General features: G+C 36.3%; 2 protein-coding genes across 3 annotated transcripts in view; one reads left to right on the forward strand and one right to left on the reverse strand.

The window, feature by feature from the left end:
* LOC109831659 (glycinin G1-like) overlaps positions 1–627 on the forward strand; it is a 37,345-nt gene extending 36,718 nt beyond the window's left edge. The window contains exons 3-4 of the mRNA XM_020399027.1: positions 65–165; positions 383–627. Coding sequence (XP_020254616.1) covers positions 65–165; positions 383–509 — 228 coding nt within the window. The 3' untranslated portion in view covers positions 510–627. The remainder of the gene's footprint in view (positions 1–64; positions 166–382) is intronic.
* LOC109820955 (protein trichome birefringence-like 12) overlaps positions 15,388–21,776 on the reverse strand; it is a 12,364-nt gene continuing 5,975 nt past the window's right edge. For both annotated transcript variants that reach the window (XM_020387159.1, XM_020387154.1), the window contains exons 2-4: positions 17,310–17,450; positions 16,118–16,367; positions 15,388–16,035 (exon numbers count right to left, since the gene is read on the reverse strand). In XM_020387159.1, the coding sequence (XP_020242748.1) occupies positions 15,754–16,035; positions 16,118–16,367; positions 17,310–17,450 (673 nt within the window). In that variant the 3' untranslated portion in view covers positions 15,388–15,753. The remainder of the gene's footprint in view (positions 16,036–16,117; positions 16,368–17,309; positions 17,451–21,776) is intronic.

A 21,776-nucleotide genomic window follows, 5' to 3' on the forward strand; every position in this document is an offset into this window, starting at 1 on the left:
TATGAGAGGGGATGCAGGGATTCAAATCGTAGGTAAGAATGGTAAGTGTATTTTAGACGCGGAGGTGAAAGAAGGAGATCTTGTCGTAGTTCCGAAATTTGCCGTGGTTTCTGTGATTGCCGGAGGCGAAGGGATTGAGTGGTTCTCAATTACCATGAGTCCGCGGTGAGTGATTCTAAGATGGAGACCGTGTCGTCTTACGCAAATCTTAATACACAGATCACTACCAATCAGTACAATTTGAAATGATAGACATTACAGATTGTACTGGTATTTAAACTAATGTGTGCATCAAAAGTTGAGCTAGGATTAATTTTAAGTTCGTGTTTATTTTTTTTAATTGAGCTTCTGATTTGGTTGTTTGATTGGGTTTTGTTTTCAGGCCTGTGTTTGGATTTTTAACAGGGAAGGAATCGATTCTTGAGGCTTTGTCTCCACAAGTGTTAGGAGCATCTCTCAATGTGGATCAATGTCTTCTGAAGATTCTGAGCTCAAACGCAGAGAACTGATGTCTTCTGTTTCTGTAATAAACCGCAACTCAGATGTGGATGTTGTGAACTCAAATAATTCATATCATAACTTTAGCCTTTTATATTTTCAGCCAATGAATTGAAAACTTGTGATGAAGTCATAAAAATCTTGACTGTCAGTTGCTTAAACAAATTTTATTAGAAATTAAATTAATCATACAAGTTACGATTGATTTTAGGGTTTTTTATTTCTAGGCCCATTTGTTTACTCATCTTTACCTCTAAGCCCAATAACTATTCTTTGTATTCTTAAACCCAAGTTTCTTTTTGTTTTTGCCTGTAAACCCAATTTCTAAAATACTGTATATACAACACTGGTATTCATACCCAAACATGATAAAAACCCTAAAATACCCTTCAATACCCCCACTTAAACCAGACAGACCCCCTCTCTCTCCTCATTTTCCTTCTTCCTCAGGTCTTCGTCTTCCTCCTTCCTCAAGGCTTTGTCTTCCTCCTCCGATCCCACCTCTCATGCCCCCTCCAAGAAATCGAAGAAGAAAGGAAGAAAGGCCCATGATTTTAGTGCTTGATGTCTTGAAAAGGCCCACGACGGATCTCGAGGCAGCCGGACACACCTCCACCCTCTCCAACGAGACACTACAATTCTTCAACGATCAACAAGATGCTTGATGATTTTGGCTTCGGGATCTCTTTCGATGACGAGGAGGAGTGATTTCGTGTGAAATCTCATTTCTATATACTCGATTAGGGTTAGGGTCGGGGTCGGGGTTGGGGGGTTAGGGTTAGTTCATTGATGTTCTTTTGTGCTATCCCTTTTTGTTGAACTAAATCTAATTGTAGAATTGGTTTTATCAATTTATGAATGTATCGTTTCTGTTGAACTAAATCTAATTTGTACACAATAGATTTGCAAAGCAAGAGGTGTGAAATCTGGAGAATCTGGAATTTTGTACCTGTAAATTTTGCTTATAAAGAGTTGGAGAGTATGGAGCTTGCTTTGAAGATTGTGAAAGAGAAATTGCTGGGTAGAGTTAATGGAGTCAGTTATGCTATATGTACATTTTGAAGATTTGTGCAATTTTGAAGATTTGTAACATTTTGTAAAGTCTGGAGCTTGCCTTGAATATAATATCAGTTATATTATGTACATTTTGAAGATTTGTAACATTTTTGAAAGCCTGGAGCTTGCCTTGAATATATGATCAGTTATGCTATGTTTTTTGTGAAGATTTGTAACATTTTAAAAAGTCTAGAGCTTGCCTTGAATATATGATTAGTTATGCTAAGTATATTTTGAAGATTTGTGTAATTTTGGAGTTTGATTTGTAACATATTGTTTCAGATTGTAAGTTTTTGAAAGTAGATAATGAAAGTGTTGTTAGTGCAATATCGTTATTGTTTGTGCAATTTTGGAGTTTGTAAGACTGGAATTTTGTGCAATTTTGTGAGTGCTATTTTGTGGAATTTTGTGTAATTTTATGAGTGTTATTTTGTTCTTGTGCAATTTTGTGAGTGCAACCAAGTGTGATAAACTGCAGATCTCTTTGATTGTAAGTGTAGCGTGATAAATTCAAAGTGTAGCGTGATAACCTGTAAGTGTAGCGTGGTAGACTGTAAGTGTAGCGTGATAGACTGAAATTGTAGCGTGGTAGACTGTAAGTGTAGCATGGTAGACTGTACAGGATAACACGCTACACTTACAGGATAACCCGCTACACTTACAGGATAACCCGCTACACTTACAGGATAACCCGCTACACTTACAGTCTAACCCGCTACACTTACAGCATAACACGCTACACTTACAGTCTAACACGCTACACTTACAGCATAACACGCTACACTTACAGGATAACACGCTACACTTACAGGATAACCCGCTACACTTACAGCATAACACACTTCACTTACAGGATAACACGCTATACTTACAGCATAACCCGCTACACTTACAGGATAACACGCTACACTTACAGGATAACCCGCTACACTTACAGCATAACACACTTCACTTACAGGATAACACGCTATACTTACAGCATAACCCGCTACACTTACAGGATAACACGCTACACTTACAGGATAACACGCTACACTTACAGGATAACACGCTACACTTACAGGATAACACGCTACACTTACAGGATAACACGCTACACTTACAGGATAACACGCTACACTTACAGGATAACCCGCTACACTTACAGCATAACACGCTACACTTACAGGATAACACGCTACACTTACAGCATAACAAGCTACACTTACAGGATAACACGCTACACTTACAGCATAACACGCTACACTTACAGGATAACACGCTACACTTACAGGATAACCCGCTACACTTACAGCATAACACGCTACACTTACAGGATAACACGCTACACTTACAGGATAACCCGCTACACTTACAGCATAACACGCTACACTTACAGAATAACCCGCTACACTTACAGNNNGTGTTAGACTGTAAGTGTAGCGGGTTATTCTGTAAGTGTAGCGTGTTAGACTGTAAGTGTAGCGGGTTATTCTGTAAGTGTAGCGTGTTAGACTGTAAGTGTAGCGGGTTATTCTGTAAGTGTAGCGTGTTAGACTGTAAGTGTAGCGGGTTATTCTGTAAGTGTAGCGTGTTAGACTGTAAGTGTAGCGTGTTATGCTGTAAGTGTAGCGGGTTATCCTGTAAGTGTAGCGTGTTATCCTGTAAGTGTAGCGTGTTATCCTGTAAGTGTAGCGTGTTATCCTGTAAGTGTAGCGTGTTATCCTGTAAGTGTAGCGTGTTATCCTGTAAGTGTAGCGTGTTATGCTGTAAGTGTAGCGTGTTATCCTGTAAGTGTAGCGAGTTATTCTGTAAGTGTAGCGTGTTAGACTGTAAGTGTAGCGGGTTATGCTGTAAGTGTAGCGTGTTAGACTGTAAGTGTAGCGTGTTATGCTGTAAGTGTAGCGTGTTATCCTGTAAGTGTAGCGTGTTATGCTGTAAGTGTAGCGTGTTATCCTGTAAGTGTAGCGTGTTATGCTGTAAGTGTAGCGTGTTAGACTGTAAGTGTAGCGTGTTATGCTGTAAGTGTAGCGGGTTAGACTGTAAGTGTAGCGGGTTATCCTGTAAGTGTAGCGGGTTATCCTGTAAGTCTAGCGTGTTATCCTGTACAGTCTACCATACTACACTTACAGTCTACCACGCTACACTTACAGTCTACCATGCTACACTTACAGTCTACCACGCTACACTTACAGTCTACCACGCTACAATTTCAGTCTATCACGCTACACTTACAGTCTACCACGCTACACTTACAGGTTATCACGCTACACTTTGAATTTATCACGCTACACTTACAATCAAAGAGATCTGCTGTTTATCACACTTGGTTGCACTCACAAAATTGCACAAGAACAAAATAACACTCATAAAATTACACAAAATTCCACAAAATAGCACTCACAAAATTGCACAAAATTCCAGTCTTACAAACTCCAAAATTGCACAAACAATAACGATATTGCACTAACAACACTTTCATTATCTACTTTCAAAAACTTACAATCTGAAACAATATGTTACAAATCAAACTCCAAAATTACACAAATCTTCAAAATATACTTAGCATAACTAATCATATATTCAAGGCAAGCTCTAGACTTTTTAAAATGTTACAAATCTTCACAAAAAACATAGCATAACTGATCATATATTCAAGGCAAGCTCCAGGCTTTCAAAAATGTTACAAATCTTCAAAATGTACATAATATAACTGATATTATATTCAAGGCAAGCTCCAGACTTTACAAAATGTTACAAATCTTCAAAATTGCACAAATCTTCAAAATGTACATATAGCATAACTGACTCCATTAACTCTACCCAGCAATTTCTCTTTCACAATCTTCAAAGCAAGCTCCATACTCTCCAACTCTTTATAAGCAAAATTTACAGGTACAAAATTCCAGATTCTTCAGATTTCACACCTCTTGCTTTGCAAATCTATTGTGTACAAATTAGATTTAGTTCAACAGAAACGATACATTCATAAATTGATAAAACCAATTCTACAATTAGATTTAGTTCAACAAAAAGGGATAGCACAAAAGAACATCAATGAACTAACCCTAACCCCCCAACCCCGACCCCGACCCTAACCCTAATCGAGTATATAGAAATGAGATTTCACACGAAATCACTCCTCCTCGTCATCGAAAGAGATCCCGAAGCCAAAATCATCAAGCATCTTGTTGATCGTTGAAGAATTGTAGTGTCTCGTTGGAGAGGGTGGAGGTGTGTCCGGCTGCCTCGAGATCCGTCGTGGGCGAGAGAGAGAGAGGGGGGGGTCTGGTTTAAGTGGGGGGTATTGAAGGGTATTTTAGGGTTTTTATCATGTTTGGGTATGAATACCAGTGTTGTATATACAGTATTTTAGAAATTGGGTTTAAAGGCAAAAACAAAAAGAAACTTGGGTTTAAGAATACAAAGAATAGTTATTGGGCTTAGAGGTAAAGATGAGTAAACAAATGGGCCTAGAAATAAAAAACCCTTGATTTTATTTATTTGGTCAAGGTACTTGATACATATCCAACCCATTTAATAATAAGATTGTCGATATTCAAGAAACTAGATCTCCTGGACAAGAAATGCTTGATGTCATATTAGACTACACCTATTTTTTTATTAAAGAAACAAAATGGAGGAGTTCGAGCTTAATTAGTGATGATAATATCCGAAAAGAGAACAAAAACATAGATAAAATATCGTAAACATTTAAATGCAGGCGGTCCTCCTCCTCCTCCTCCTCCTTTCCATCCTTCCCCTTTCCCAGCCCTAACATCGACATTTCCTTGGCACCCTTGTTGTAAGTAGTGCCGACAATAAGGGAGGTGAAGCACGTTGACGGAGAATGAATTTGTTAGGAAAAGGGAGGAGGAGGAGGAGGCTTTGAAGAGAAGCTACTGGATCAGGTTTGGATTTAGGTTTGGGTTTGGGTTTGAAGCATGGAGCAGTAGGGGGAGAATGCTTTGAATTTGTGTATGGATTTGATTGAGGATTTAGGCATGGATTTGATTGAAGTGTTTGGGAAGGAGCTTGTGAAGAAGTAAATTTAGCATTCAGGTTAATTCATTTCAATGATTCGCAAGTTAGTATTGCAGAGTTCATGAGGTTATTAACCATATTTATAATTTGAGGGGTAGAAAACTACAATTCTAATTTTTATTTTTGGTATTGTTTGTTCTTTGGTCCTTTCCTTCATCATGAGACCATGAGTTTGTTTGATATTTCTCTTTTTTGCTTGAGTTTTAAGAATGAAATGATGATCCTTTTGCACTTGTTTGAAATTTATGTTTTGCTAAGAGTTGGCAGCCATGGCCGAAGCTCAAGGAGTACCGTATAGAGAGAGTGACTGTGGATCGAAACAGAGTATGTAATAATAACAGGTCATCTATAAATGTAAACATCAAAGCTACACACACTTATAATTATATGAGATGATTGTGAAGTATGAAAGATTAGATGTGAATTATGTTAATTTTACTCATTGTATGTTAAATTTATAATATAACTGTTAAGTTTGTACAAAAACGTTAATTTTGAACATTGGGTGTCAAATTTAAGCATTGATTGTTAAGTTTACCCATTGACCATTAACTATATTCATACATGTTAACGTTATCCATTATTTTTTAGCTTTAGTCAATATCTATTAATTATATTCAGTATCTATTTAGCTGATACCTATCAATTATATCCACTACCTGTTAACTTTAGCTAGTACATATTAACTGATATTGGATATAGTTAACATGTATTGGCTTATAAGGTTAACAAATACTAGATATTATTACCATGTTATTGCTAAAGTTAACAGGTACCTAGTATACTTAACAAAGCTTAAAGTTAAAAGGTACATAATATAATTAACATGTACTTGTTAAAGTTAATAGGTATAGGCTAAAATTAGCAAGTATTAGATATAGTTTATCTTTTTTTACTTTAAGTATTTTTTTCTCGTCTTTATTTGGCTAAAATAAAGAATGAATTGTCTAATTGAACACTAATGTGCATTCAAAATCAGAACTTTGTAATCTCATTATGAAAATCATGAATTTTTTAATATCTATACAAATGAAACAAAATTAAAGTAAAACTTAATTGAGATGACAGATCATTGACTTCACTTGCTATGTTTTGGGTTGTCGTAACTAGCACCTGTTAACTACATTCGATGCTTATTAACTTTAGTTGTTATCTGTTAACTCTAGCAATTACCTATTAATTTTAACCAGTATCTGTTAACTATACACTTTACCTATTAACAATACTTAGTACATATTAATTATATCCACTACCTGTTAATTTTAGCCAGTACATGTTAACTATTTTCAGTGCAAAGATGATTCTACAAGCATATTTCACTCATCTTTAAGCAAAAGAAGACAATGTAAGTCACATTTAGAATTGGAACTTTGTACTATGTACCTGTCAATTATAATTGGTTATTGTTAAATATCACATGTTATGTTAATTATTACATGTACATGTTAAGTATAAACTATTTTGGTTAAGAATCACATATAATTATGAACTGTAATCCATACATGTTAAAAGTAACTTATAATTCATATATTGGATAATTTTTCATCACCTACTAATTAATAAGCAAACATATATTAGAGCTAACATGACCATATATAAAAGTATTGAACAGTTATTAGATATAGTTGACAAATAGTGGCTAACAGATATTGGGTATAGTTAACAGATACTAGCTAAAGTAACAGGTATTGGTTATAGTTAATATGTAATAACTAAAGTTAATAAGTATGGAATATAATTAATAGGTACTAGTTAAAGTTAACATGTAATAGGTATGACCCAAAACGTAACAAAATGAGGTCAATAGATAGTCATCTTAATTGAGTTCTACTTCAATTTTGTTTTATTTGTATAGATATGAACAATTCCATGATTTTCATTTGGGATCATTGTAGGTAAGGTTCACTATCATCATATTCTTCTTCAATGTTTCTGAGCGAACTTGACTGCTTATATGATTATTTCATGCGACTTCAAACTCTATGACTCATGATAAATCAAAGACTTCAAACCATTCATATGTATATGCAAAACACGAGTTCCATGGAAGTATTATAAGTGCATGTTAAATATACCCTGTATATGTTAATTATAACTAGTTCTTGTTAATTATCACATGTATATGTTAATTATTACAGGTACATGTTAATTATAAACTGTTCTAGTAAGTATCACATATAACTATTACCTGTAACCTATATGTGTTAAAAGTAACTTATAATTCATAATCTAATAATTTCTCATCGCCTGCTAAATTAATAAGTAAATAGATATTAGAGCTAACATAAACATGTTAGACCCTAGAGGGGGGGTGATTAGGGTCTTATGCTAATCTAATCCGATTAAATGCCAATTAAAAACTAATTAACAAGTTATCCTAGCAAGTATGAAAAACAACAATGTATATGAGCTAGGATAAGCAATATGAACAACAAGATATATCCTAACAAAGAGATATAGGTAATGTATATGCAAGGATATATAATCTCAAGAGTAAACAATCTAAACTAGATAGTGGGCAATATAATCAACAAGCAATATACAAAGGCGATATAAGATATGAACATAAAAGTAAGTGCGCCAATGCAATCACAAACAAATAATATGATTACGGAGTTCGGTCCCCACGACCTACGTCTCCGCTCCTCACCTCGAGGAGATCTCCACTATCACAACCGGGTTTTCTACGTTCACCCGAACAATGTTTACACCTCACAATACAATCACTATGCAATCACACCTCACACACTAAGTGTTGGTCCTAGCCCGTGTCCTCCTCCTCAAGTGCTCGGTTACAACCTCTCCCTAGGCACGTCAACCGACGCCACTCCTTTTGGATTCGACCCCGTCTCTCACCACACACTTCTCTCGGTGTACAAGTGTATTACACGTGAATCCTCACAATTAGGCACAATATGACAAATGATTGTTCTCTCTAACAAGGTGAGAACTCAATTAAGCTCAACTCAATGTCACACTATCCCACAACCTAATTATATAATGTATGCAAATACAATAAGCTCAATGGTTGTGTGTGTAAACAAAGAGTATCAATAAAACAATTAAACTCAATATAGAAATCTAGCTTATGGAAATTAAGATCAAAACAATAAATAGCTAGAATTGAGTTTAAGGAAAACTTCTCTATAGATCAAGAGTGAGAGAGAGATGAGTTGAATGCCCAAACACCAAAGGATGATCTCCTCTTTGCTCTTGTGAAATAAAAGCTTTTTAAACAAACACTAAACAAGTTTAAACCCTTGTTAAAATCTTTTAAACCATTCTCTTGTCAATTAGAAAAGAGTGCAATGGGGGTATATATAACCTCCCAAGAACTCAGCCAAAAACCTCAGCAAAAGACAAAACAGCCCCAAGGCAACGGTCATAAAAAGAGCCGTTGGAACTGTACTAGACAGGCGTCGGTCGACCGATCCGGTCGACCGAAAAAGCTCTCGGTCGACCGGACCGGTCGACTGACGGTTTTGAAAAAGGACTTCCCAAATGAAAAATATCATCATTTTTCAAATATGTTCAAAAACATGAAAACCTGAAAATTGATATTTTGATATTTTGACTTAAACAACAGTTTGAAACCTTATAAAATGATTGTGTAGACTTGATAAAAGATATAATATGTTGTTATGAAGTCTATAACCTAGAAATGCAATATTTTCATAAAATTGCATATTCTATGCAAATATATTCAAAACACTAAATATGATTTCATTAAATATAAGCTTGTTAAAGGGAAAATCATATATAGGCATATAAACATGAAACAAAATAGTATTTTCCAATTCTATTCATTTGTTTCATAGTAAAACTTGAAAACTATCAAACCAAAACATATATGTATATATATAACTATATATATACAAAATCCAAAACGTGTATGTGTGTATATGATTGAGCTTAAAGTACTAACACACATAATATAAATTCCTAAACTAAATTACCCAAGCAATGATCTTGATCTTCAATAAGCTTGACTTGGTAATCTCGCGGATGAAGCTTGAACTTGGATCTTGAACTTTGAATAGCAAGGCTTCACCGACATTCCGCCAACCTCCTTTGGATGTGATCGTTGAAGCTCTATTCCATCCATCCTCCAACACGTTGTTTACCTAGAATAAATACGAAAACACAAACACTAGACAAACAACATTAGTAATAAATTGTTTGTTAAACATCATCAAAACAAGAAGGCCAACAAAACATATATAAAAATATTGAACATTTACTGAATATAGTTAACAGATACTGGATATAGTTAACATATACTAAATATAGTTAATATGTACCAGCTAAACTTAACAGGTATTGGTTATAGTTAATAGATAATGACTTAAGTTAATAGGGCACATCTCATAACATTTCCTAAAATACTTGGCATTCACAAATTTTTAGCCCAAGTAATATCATTTTAACTTGCATGCCAATGTTTCACCTCACAAGCATTTCAACAAACAACACATATGTTCTAAAAACTTCATTATCCTCCTTTTCTTCCTTCATGGCCCACTAATCCGAGCCTTAACCCTTACCTTCATCTCCTAGCCGCCTTCTACCCTTCTTGCAAACCACCCTCCATCACCAAATCCATCCACACCCCTCCTGATCTCCCTTCACCTCATCCTCACCATGGACCTCTCAGTGGTTCAATGAGCTCGACCTTTCCTACCTTCTCTCCGATCCTTTTCCATGTTCCTCTCTGTCCATCTCGCTAACCACTTCTCCTCCTCCTCCTCTAAGTCTTCTCAATGCATGCCTAAGACAATGGGGTCAGAGGGTGCTCGGTGGCGGCGGAAGGGGAGGCGGGAGAGGGAGATCGGGGGTCGTAGGGGATGAGAAATAAGAGGGAGAGAGGAGGAAGATTGGGCAGAGAAGAGGGGAGGAGGGAGTTGTGGTCTCCATGAAAATAAAATTGGTAGAGAAGAAGAGGGGTATTGATGGAATTTTTTTGGATTTTTTCTCTTGAAAAGTGCAAATATGGGTTGAATCACATAAAACCAATGTATTTAGGGCCTAATACACATGAAAAGTAATACGGGGCCGGGGTACATGAAAAGTTTATTTTTTGGGGCATTGACACAATTTTTCCTTTTTTCATTAAATAAATCTGACATGAACTATTTTACTAAAATTTACATGCCTTAAAGCAGCTAAGGTGAGTTATTCACGTTGTTTGCCCATGACATATTTCGTGCAACTTTGTCCTTGTGTACTTTTATATGTCTTCTAGATTACTCTTGTGAACTTAACTTGCATTTTGATAGATGTAAACAAGGGTAGTTTAGACCTTTTATCCAAGCCATTAATGCCGTTAGCAACAATTTCCAAAAGTTCACGATTTTTTTTTTGGCAGTTTTGAAAGTTTATTGTAGTTTTCTCTAACGGAAAAAATGTTTATGGTTGTTTCGTACCTAACCGCAAATGTTCATGGTTGTTTCCTATGTGATACCTTTTGTTGTTGTTGTTACCTCTTTAAAATATCAACGGTGGATAGTTTTATCGGATGCATGTTTTATGATCACATTGTTTCATATTTTACTTGGCGATCAATAGAGAATACAAATATATATTTAATGAGGTAGCATCTCATTAGTGTTCGAGTAGATCGGTTTTAGAATGTCTTCAGGATATCTGAAGATACACAAAACGAACACATTGGAATATTAGATGAATAATAATTTAGGTCTTATTATATACAGATGAATATTATTTTAGGTCTTATCAACAACATATACATGATATTTCCTCAAACGTATGAGAGTATACTGATGTAGAAATTAGGAGGCATAGCCTCACAGAAACTCAAGTTACTTAACGTTTATGCTTTTATTCGCTAGATAATGCTCACGAACAAGATCACTAAAAACCAAAAACGCTCAACTTAATTAGCATCCCCCGCATTCTGTCGATGTCTTTCTTTGCACCCCAAAAAACTCCTTCCTTCTCTTCTCTTCATCACAATGTCATCAAAGTGTAAATCGCATATACCCCCCTCATCTATACCTCTAGCTGTAATTAAAACCCCTCAACGAATTTATTAACACAGAGCATTCCTTGACTTTCATTTTTTTGAAGGTTAAATTGAATATGTTGTCACTCTTTTTCATGAATTGGGGGAGGCTAAGTGCTAAGAAAGTAGTTGAGGGGAGTTGGTGCAACTAAGAGGACGTAAGAAGGGGGTCATCCATAGTTTGCAATTATAAAAAACCATATAGAAAAGACTTACCATGCGTCTCTAATATAAATTTTCAAGTTGGCCACTAGTAACTAATAAATTTTAATATAATTTCTAGAACATTGGCGCGCCATCGTTTTCTAACAACTTTAAGATTTGTATTGGGAGACATTTCTATTCTACTTTCTCTACATGAATTATTATAGACTATAGAGTGCATTTTATAGCATTTTTTTATTTATATGTGTTATGGTGTTTTTAGCCGTCAAAGTACAGCCATTTGCCAGCTACGGACAGGTGTCCCCCTACATGCACCACTCAAGTCAGATTGAGGGTCAAAATCGCTAAAAATCTCGACGTAGCCGACCCGTTGAGTTGACATCTCTTCATGTCGACTCGAATGGTGGAACTAGTCGATCCTCTTGTCGAAGACGACTTGCTATGAGCCCACTAGCCCAACTATTCGACGTCTCACGAGGACAACTCAAAAGACGTTACTTCTCGGTAAAGCTAGAGGGCGACTTCAGCCTCGATCTTCTCCCACTGACAGCACGTCGGCGTCGCATTTAATGTTTAGCAAGCGCATCGTACCTCTAACCCGATAGTTTTCATGACTCATTGGACCACGTCAGCACCGCCATACCATAGATCGCATCTCATTTAATGCTGAGGTAATCTCTCCTCCATTCGCCGACCGACACGTGTAAAGAAGGTGCTGACGCAGCCACCAACTCATACTTCTTCACCGTCATCTTGTGCTCGGCCGAAGTGTCTAATATTCTATCATTATACCATCATTATAAATAGAGGTACTATTCTAACATAGAATATTCTTCCAGATCAGTTCTTTAAGCAATATTTATAAGTTATACTAGACACAAGAACTCTCATAGTTCATCATATTCCCCACTCAAGTTCACCGGCTGACTTGATCGTCGGAGGAACCGCGGGGGAACCAGTCCCCGTCCTCTCACGAGTTTTTACATGTGCAGGCTTCAGTCACTCAACTCAGAACCAGATATTTAGGGAAGGAAGCGGCCCCTCATCAATCCCACCCCCATCCAACCATTTTTATTGAGTGTGTGATCATTTAACATCAACAGTTTGGCGCTTACCGTGGAGCATCTTTCTTTTTCGAGAAAATATGTTTGGTTCTGAAGATAGGGCTAACCAGTCTCACCCTGTAGAACCGCACCAGAGCTACGTTACTCAAGCCCATCTTGAAGAAACAGCTCAGAAGATTTCTCAAATCTTCCAACAGCAACTCGCTACCTTCACTAGCGAGCTTCTCAGCCGGCTTCCACAGCCACAGCAAGCTGCATCAGTCGTCCCCCCACCTTCTGGAGACCTACGGTCGGAGACTCATCCTCCTTCCAGAGCACAGCAAGTAGTCCCACCTCGGACTCCTCATGCTGTTGCCAAGCAGTTGAGGGATCGCGTTGAGTACGCGATTCCGCCACCTCACTGGCCGACTCGCCCAGCAGAGCCTCGCCGACGTCTCCTCTCTCATTAAGAAAGAGAGTACAAACATATATATCTATATTAAAATTTAAATATATGGCATGCATGATGTATTGCTAGCATATGCAGAACAGGCCTTCTTGTAGTGCTACTTGAATAATGTTAAATCATAATATATCTATTACAAAGAGTAGAACTTGTGTCAACTTAGGTGGATAGTGAATAGTGTGTCCACCAAACTTTATATCCACTCATTTAACATATAAAAAGTCACTTTATATCATGCAAGGATCCCTAGGAAACACCTAAGGGTTAAAAAGTTTAGTGGATGTCCACTTAAGTGGACACAAGTTTTGCTCCTATTACAAACATATATAGCATTTTCTCCATTTCTTATCTTACACCCCTGGGAATAAATTCATGTGTATTTCAGGTCAAGGAGAAACTACTGGTCTCACAGAGGTAAAAGCACTACGCTCACTAAATGGTTTCATAAAAACACTTCATAGCAAGCAATGAGATTGCTTTACTCTCATATAGATGTCCGCAAGCATGAGACAACAATGATAAATACACTGCAAAAAATATCACCAACAAAAATTACAGGTACATGTTACTGCTGCTGTTACAAGATCAAGTGGCAAATACCCTGAAGAATACAAAACATTTTGGGAATCATTCGTGAAATTCTGGAATCATCCATCGCACCAGTTTAACAACACTTTCCAGAGGCATTCACTTTTTCCAGTAATCTCAAAAATAGTCAGACGCTCAGATAGCATCCAAGCTTATAAAATGGAAATGTGTTTTGCATAGCTACCCCTCAAATCTTTGATATAATGAAAATTATCCTCAATCTTTGATATAAAATGGAAATGTGTTTTGCATAGACACTCAGGTAGGCTACAAACACAGCCAACGAGGTATATTTTGTTCGTGAAGTCATCATGTGCTCTTAGCATCTCAACAACATGGGCACAACCAGAAGAAGCATTTTTTTTCTAATTTATCCAACCTCTTCGAACGCCAAAACAAAATTCGTTTGCTTTCCAGGGCACAACCCTGTAGAACATAGCAGAGGAAGAGGGCTGGCCTGGTTCTGAGGATGCGTGCATCTTCTGCCTCGTAAGCGGAAGGTTTGATTGAGACTATTAAGCCACGGTTCCATCTCAACAATTGAAATCATTTATGTTTGCAGCAATGACCTTGAGAGTATGCAGCTTCTCAGCCAGCTTACGGATGACCGGAGAGGCAGATGATCCAGTTACAAAATTCCTACTTCTTCCGCCACCGTTTGATTACAACAGCAAATCTCTTGCACGAAGAAAGATAGATAAAAGTGGATACATGAGAGGAGGATGTAGGCAGTTAAAAGATAGCAAGGACTGAGCAAACTCGTAGCTTTTGACTATTTGTCATAAAGAGTGGCAGGTGATGCCATTTATTTCCTATACAAGGGTTCAGTGGTATAACCCTTCTATACACACGCGCATACACACAACACGCAAACGCATAAGAGGGCATACGCACAGTGCCATTCGTTCCACCATAACATCATGAGAAGAAAGGCTACTGGTTATCAAGTGTTACGCATTTATTTGCAAACACAATACCGTTTTCATCCACACATCATCAATTCATCTCTGAAGTGCCAAACACAAAAGAAATCTTTCAGAAATAGAAAAGAAAAAGAAGTAGAACAACGCCCATACAAGAAAAAAGACTGAAGAAGGAAGACAAAGAAACAGAAACCAAGCAGGAGTTTATTTCTATCCTTCACCCAAAATTGACAGAGAACAGAGCTTCACATTAGTTTGTAGCATAACTAAACAAATGGGTTCTTCCCTTTCTTGGAAGGTGTGGTAATTCACATAAAGCTAGTAAAACACCATTCATAACTCATCTGGAAACACACTTCAAAGAGTAGCGTTTTTCTTTACATTCACTCTGCAAGTCAAAACACATAGTAATCTGTGTGATAACTATTGAACTAAACAAGTTAAAAGGCTTTCGGTCAAAAAAGCTCTCAGTAACCGCAACTGACTGCTTTAAAGGACTGACACCTCAAATGTGGATAGGAACTAAACCATACAGGCAAGCACTTTGCGATAATCATGGCACAAAACCAAAAGTCTGCAACAATTCATAGCTTAAGAAATCAGTAAAACCAAACTCGTAAAAAATGAACTGCATATGAGAGGCCGGAAATAATATTTCCTTGGCTCAGGATCATTGCACCATATGAGACTTTTGAGTTTAGAAACATGCCATGTACTATGAGGACCCAGTTGGTACATAACGAACGAGGAAAAAGAAAAGTACACGGGGCCACAAATTCTGAATTCCATAGTCATGCACTTGAAAGAATTATATCGGCCAGTCTAGTCATGCACTTGAAAGAATTATATCGGCCAGTCTTCTCCCAAGATATGTCCTCTAGTGATTTCGTGCAAAAAAACTCACCATCTCTTCAGATTAAGGACTTGCAGGCCAGAACACTTGCTTCTTTATAATTTTTAATTACCACATTACCCTGTTTCCAAGTTGTATAATATTTGTGCAGATAAGATATCGACCCAAGTATCAGGGACACCTGGAAGGCACCAGTGCATGCAATCCTGTCCCCAGATTGTTACCGCATCTTTTTTCCCTAACCAGATTGCGGGATGAGCATCTGCCCTGAACTCACTCAGATGAGTTAAGTTCAAAAGTCGAATACGTGATCCTTGCAATGCTTGTAGGATCAGAAGGTTGACTTCTCTGGCCTCCTTGTTCACCCCTTTATTCCTGGGATCAAACCATGAATCGAGCTGTACTAATATCAGTGTGATAGCTCTACCTGAGGAAAATAAATTGACTGAAAAGAGTTCGTGATGAAATATTCACGAGTACCTCTTGCTGTTTCAGAGGCTCAGTAAATAAGCAGCTGCCGTTGTGATCCCATTCACCACCATAAAAATGTCTAGGAGACTGAGTGCGCCAAAACTTTAGGGTGCTCTTAGGGACCTCTCTTTCAATATAAGAAACCATACTTTCAAGGACCACCTGAAGCCCTTCTAAGATTCCAAGAGCAGGAACTACAGGTTTTCCTTCTCTGTAAAAAACCAGAGGTTTTTCTTTTGGAAATTTATCAAGACCCCACCTACGTAAAAGTGACACTAATATTGTCAGGTAATATTTGGAGATTTGATTTCCAATAAAAGCGGTGAATTATATGTTATTGTTTGTTTTACTTCGAGAGCAAAGTAACTTTTCAATAGCATGGGATGATAGCAGCTGTAGAGAATCAAAATAATGATGCACATTATTTGAAATCTGAAGTAATGAAAAGTTTAAGCATGGCATGATCAGAATGTGAAATACTTGTTACAAACTAGAAATCCACCTGGATCATAGAATTGTATGCCAGCTTTTAAACGCTATGCTGCAATTACCTAAATTTTATGTCTATCTATTTCTCATTGTAATGCAGTAAAATTAATCAGACAGAAACACCCATATGTGAAATAGTTGTTTATTTACATCACTTCTGCGTCGTATAGCTATCTAAAAGAAATTAACCTAGTTCCCTAGTATTTAAGTACAGTCCACTTGCTAACAGATTTTATATATATGTCTAAAAGGAAATTTTGGAGTATAGTGTTGTGATCTTATAACCAGATCTAAACATACCTTACATATCCGATACTCAAAACCGCTACAATGACGATCATCATTAACAAAGGGTTTCCCTAATCCTCACACAAAGGCATGTTATAAATAAACTTCAAACTAAGAACAAATAGGAAGTTTAGGTAGAGGCACATGGGAGGACATGCTAGGGGAGGAAGTACCAAAGCAATCCACTACTGCAGCTATCCTTGGCACTGTCCCTCTCCCACACAAATGCAACACAATTAATGATTCTCTTATAGTAAGAGCAAATATGTAAAACTGTCAAGTCTTTTTTAGAATGCATGAAGATGCAATAGCTTTCTTTTAATGCGTGGATTTGACATGATCCTGCATTGAGGGGTGTATTTAACAGCCAATACTGAATATAGTTTCACAGAAAGAAATCAGTAGTAAAGAAAATAGAGATTACCAGTGTCCAGTATTAAATACTAGGACATCATAGAACTTTGTTATATTGACCCATTCATCAGCTGGAACATCAACATCGACTTTATGGAAACCTTGCAGTCCATCTTTATCTGGGAGATTTAACTTTTCCACAGGCTGCCACCTTAAATAATAAGCTACAAACACGTGAGTATCTCATTCCAAAATTTATAATAAACAATTCAAATATGTTAAATGCATCCACAAATTAAATTAGATTATGCTGCAGTCCCTAAACAAATATACCGAATAAAGTTTGAGGAAGAGTTAAGTGATGAATCCTTGTTGTGTTTTGTCAAAACATGCTTCTTTTTTGTGCACGCATTTAGAGAAATAAGAAATGAAGTGGCATTTTTCACATGCTAATAATACCGAGAATATTTAGGGATGTCTCTACTAGCTAGTTATCTGACCCAAAAAATAATCTGTTCCTTTCATGAAAATTTTTCTGAATGGATGGGAAATTGCACGCGCTAACTTTTATAAAGTAAGCTCAAAAAAACCTGCTCAAAGTTAAAAGATAAAAGGCACGAATAACACAGGTATGTCTAGTTACCCAATGTGATTTAGCACACAGACATTCAGTCTCAACCAATAAAGATAGTGTGCATTTAAATCATATGATGCAGTGTATAGATGCACTGTAAAGATTGAACTCTTTGGATGAATAGGTTAAATTTTACACGCTAGCATGCTCAATGGCTGAGAAGTAATTAGTTGGCAGTCTAAATAATAAAGCTTGGTTTCAAACCCTTAACATCTTTCAGTGATGTCAATAACATAGTTGCACAGAACCAGAGCCGTTCCGGTTCACAGGATGGTACAGAAGCGTGGTACGCCACTCATTTGGAATTGGGTACGAAAGGGTATTACTTATATGATACACCAATGGATGTCCTATGTTTTAGGTTCCGTTAATAAATGTAGGAATTGGAGGTTTTGCAAGAGTCAAATTTATGAAATATGCTACTTGATATCAAATTGGTAAAAGAACCCTGAAAATCATGTTGCAAACTTGCAATTATGGTATGCATACTTTATTTGTTTAATATCTCATGATTTTGTTCTTTATTCTTTTAAAAAGAGTTATTTTCTTTTCAAAATTTTAGTAGCTTATATTTTAAATGGGTTGCTAAAGTTGGTGAATTGTGTCGTGTTCCACCGCGAATCCGGGACGATTGAATCCGAGTCCTGGTTTGCTATAGCGTCCCACGTTCCCGACTTCTATGGCCAACATACAGCATTTTGGAAGCATATTTCAGATTCTAGTAGGCTTTGTGGAGCGGTACTAGCTTCTGCAGATGCCTTACACCGACTTCTCCACTCCTCGACATCTCCACTCCACCTTGGCATAATAGTGAGGGTTGCACGTGTTTATTAATAATAAGGTTTAAACCATTAAGTTTTCAACTACTTTCAACCTCACTTTTCTTTCTCAATTGCCTAAAATTAAGACTATGCACCAATCTTCAGGAAATTTGACAGTAGAGATGCAGCGTTTAAAATACTCAATCAACCTGAGATTCCCAGGAATTTTAGTTTCCTGTCATTGGTGTGTATGTAATACCTCTACTAATTGAACAATAATAATCTGAAATTGACAGTATAATTAGAATTGCTTTTACTTAGGAAATGAGTTTTTTTATCTATTTATATTGTCTTGAACATTCATGTACAGTTTACCAAGTATGACATATTTTTAACATTATTAGTTATTCTACATACAAGAGGTTTAAACTCTATCATAAATAATGAATGAAATAAAAAGGAAATGGGAGAGAGAAGGGTGCAAACTGAAAATTGTAGATTCACTTAAGTAATTCCATCCTCTTTCTAAACTCCAGTTTGAATGTAATAATTGTTATTTGACATATGACATATGAAGCTAAGCTACTGTTAATTTGTACCCTTAGGAATGATAGTTTGATTAAAGAACAAGGGAAGCATGGTATAAATTATTGTGATGCAGGATTCACATATTTGTCAAACTGATTCATACGCAATAGAGCTTAAAGTTGTTCTATACTTTCATTTCTAAAATGATGTTAGAGACAAATACATCAAAGACCAATAAGAAATTTGGATATTTCATCTAATATTACATAATGAAGAAAAGAGATCAACCAGTTATCACCTATAAAAGGTTAGCTCTAAACTAGCATATAAGAAATTCCAAGAGTTCCATGCTACACTATTTGACTAATCTCTTTCAGAGTAAATGTAACTTATGTTGCGCACTTGTTCATTTAAGTCCCTGAAGAAGTGAAAATTGTTACTATCCTCTCTTATGTTTATAGGAAAGTAATTAAATTTTTTTAGTTAGTGCTATAACACATTAAGACTGCAATGTAAGTTGTTTGTATCAGTTATGGGTGAAATTTTGAGACATGACTACATTTGTACTAAATATTAGGCAAACATGATACTACAGTCATAAGTACAGTTTTTTTAAAGTGTATTGATATAATTCATAAAAATAGAGTATCAGAGTTTCATTAAGGATTCTTGGAATATTTTAATAGAAAAGACTATCGAAAGATATAAAATAAGAATTATAACACAATTTCAAATAAAGATTTCTACTGACATTTGTTTGATTTAAAAAATTTCGACAAAGATCACTATTAAGGATGTAAATAAATACCTCTAGTCATTGGGAAATTCTGTCTGGACCCACGTGGGTGAAATTTAAAGAGATTATTGATATAATTATGGATTATAGACCCATGATATTTGTCTGGACCATCTGGAGACGTTCGGATGGGTATTTGTCTGAACTCCTTGGAGACGTTCAAGGGGGTTTTGTCTGGACCCCTTGGAGACATTCAAAGGAGTTTTAATTGGGACATCCGTTGAGATTACTAAATTCATGAGAATATCTGGATTATTACTGCACTGTTTCTGGACATGGTGGGTAATACCATCACGAATTTTTGGTCCCTTGGCTCAGATGGTAAGAGTAATCATTTAATAATTAAGCTTATGAAGAATGAGATTTCAATTTTTCAACTGCTACGTTTAATTTTCAGTTGAAACTGTATTGAATTTGAGAAGTTTGAATTTATTTGATTTAGTCTGATTTTATTCATTTTTCTGAATTCCAATTATTTTGTGCCGAATTGTTAATGTACCGGTATTTTTGTGTTAGACTATGGCTTAGAACGTAGATGGGTTGCTTACTGAGTGTCATACTCATCCCACTCATCATAAATGTTTTTCATAGGAGAATCCAGGATAGATTGTACTTGTCAGACGGATCAAATTTTTTGGGAGAGGAATTTTTGCGGATGATAAGGGGATAGGGTAAACCCTATACTTTTGGTTTGTTTTGAGAGTACGTACTTGTTAGCATGTGTATGTATATATGTGCGGCAAGTTAAAAGGACGTAGATGTATTTTGGAGTATAGATATATGCGGTTTGTGCAACCACACTATGTATAAATTTTGGAATAGTAGTAACTCTATAAATTGTCGAAGAAAGATCTTGAGTACTACTTTGATATGTGTTATTTTGGAATAGTTTGAAAATTGAAATATTGCTCTGAAATTGATAACTGAAAATTGATGTCTGAGTGCACTGTGTTGCGCAACCCCGGAGTCAAAAAACAGCTCGATCCCAAGGGCATGACAGAGAATGTACGCATTTTACGTTTATGATCCCTAGACATGTATGATCTCTTTGAAAATAAGATTTTGCATATAAGATTCTTACCATGTGGTGTAACTCATCTACTTTTCGCACTTCTCTAAGAAATATGGGAATGTCCATAGAATCTTATCTTTCAAGGAATTTTGAGTAATGTCGGTGCCATACTGAACACTCTCAAGAAAATCTATGCAAAAAATTATGAAGAAAATTATACATAACAAATGCAACATGAGAAAACATCTCATTGTGTGTGATATATTCTATCCCCTAGCACTCGGTTATGGAGGCATTTTATCTGGAAATAAGCCTTTACCACGAGTAACTTAGCACATAAGCTTTATTTAAGACCTACAAACATTGTATCTAATAGATGGAATGTCAAGATTTTAGAGGTGAGTATTGCTGACCAAGATATGGCTCGGAAACTCCAAAGAATTATCACTTTGTGAAGTCAAATGATTCAATCAATTACTTTTTTAAAGTTGATTGACCATAAAATTTCTGCTTGACCACATCAAAACAAGGGCAAAGTGACTAATTTTAGCATATTCTCTCCTGACAGATTCAAGTCCTTACAACAAACGCTTTATACGGAGAGCAATAGATGCTTGTTTAAGTAAAATCTAACTGATGCTAGATGCGAAGAATATTAACCATTGTGTAACTGCATATCCACTCTACTAGACCAAAGACCAAGATGCCGTAGTTGTTTGCAACAGGTTCCATCCGCTTAAGGTATTTTTGTGTGTTCTTTTTTTCTTTTTTTTCTTTTTTCTTTTTTTTCTTTTTTTGGGTGGGGT

Source organism: Asparagus officinalis, chromosome 1 (genome assembly GCF_001876935.1).
Source record: "Asparagus officinalis chromosome 1, Aspof.V1, whole genome shotgun sequence".
In the NCBI taxonomy this organism is placed as follows: Eukaryota; Viridiplantae; Streptophyta; class Magnoliopsida; order Asparagales; family Asparagaceae; genus Asparagus; species Asparagus officinalis.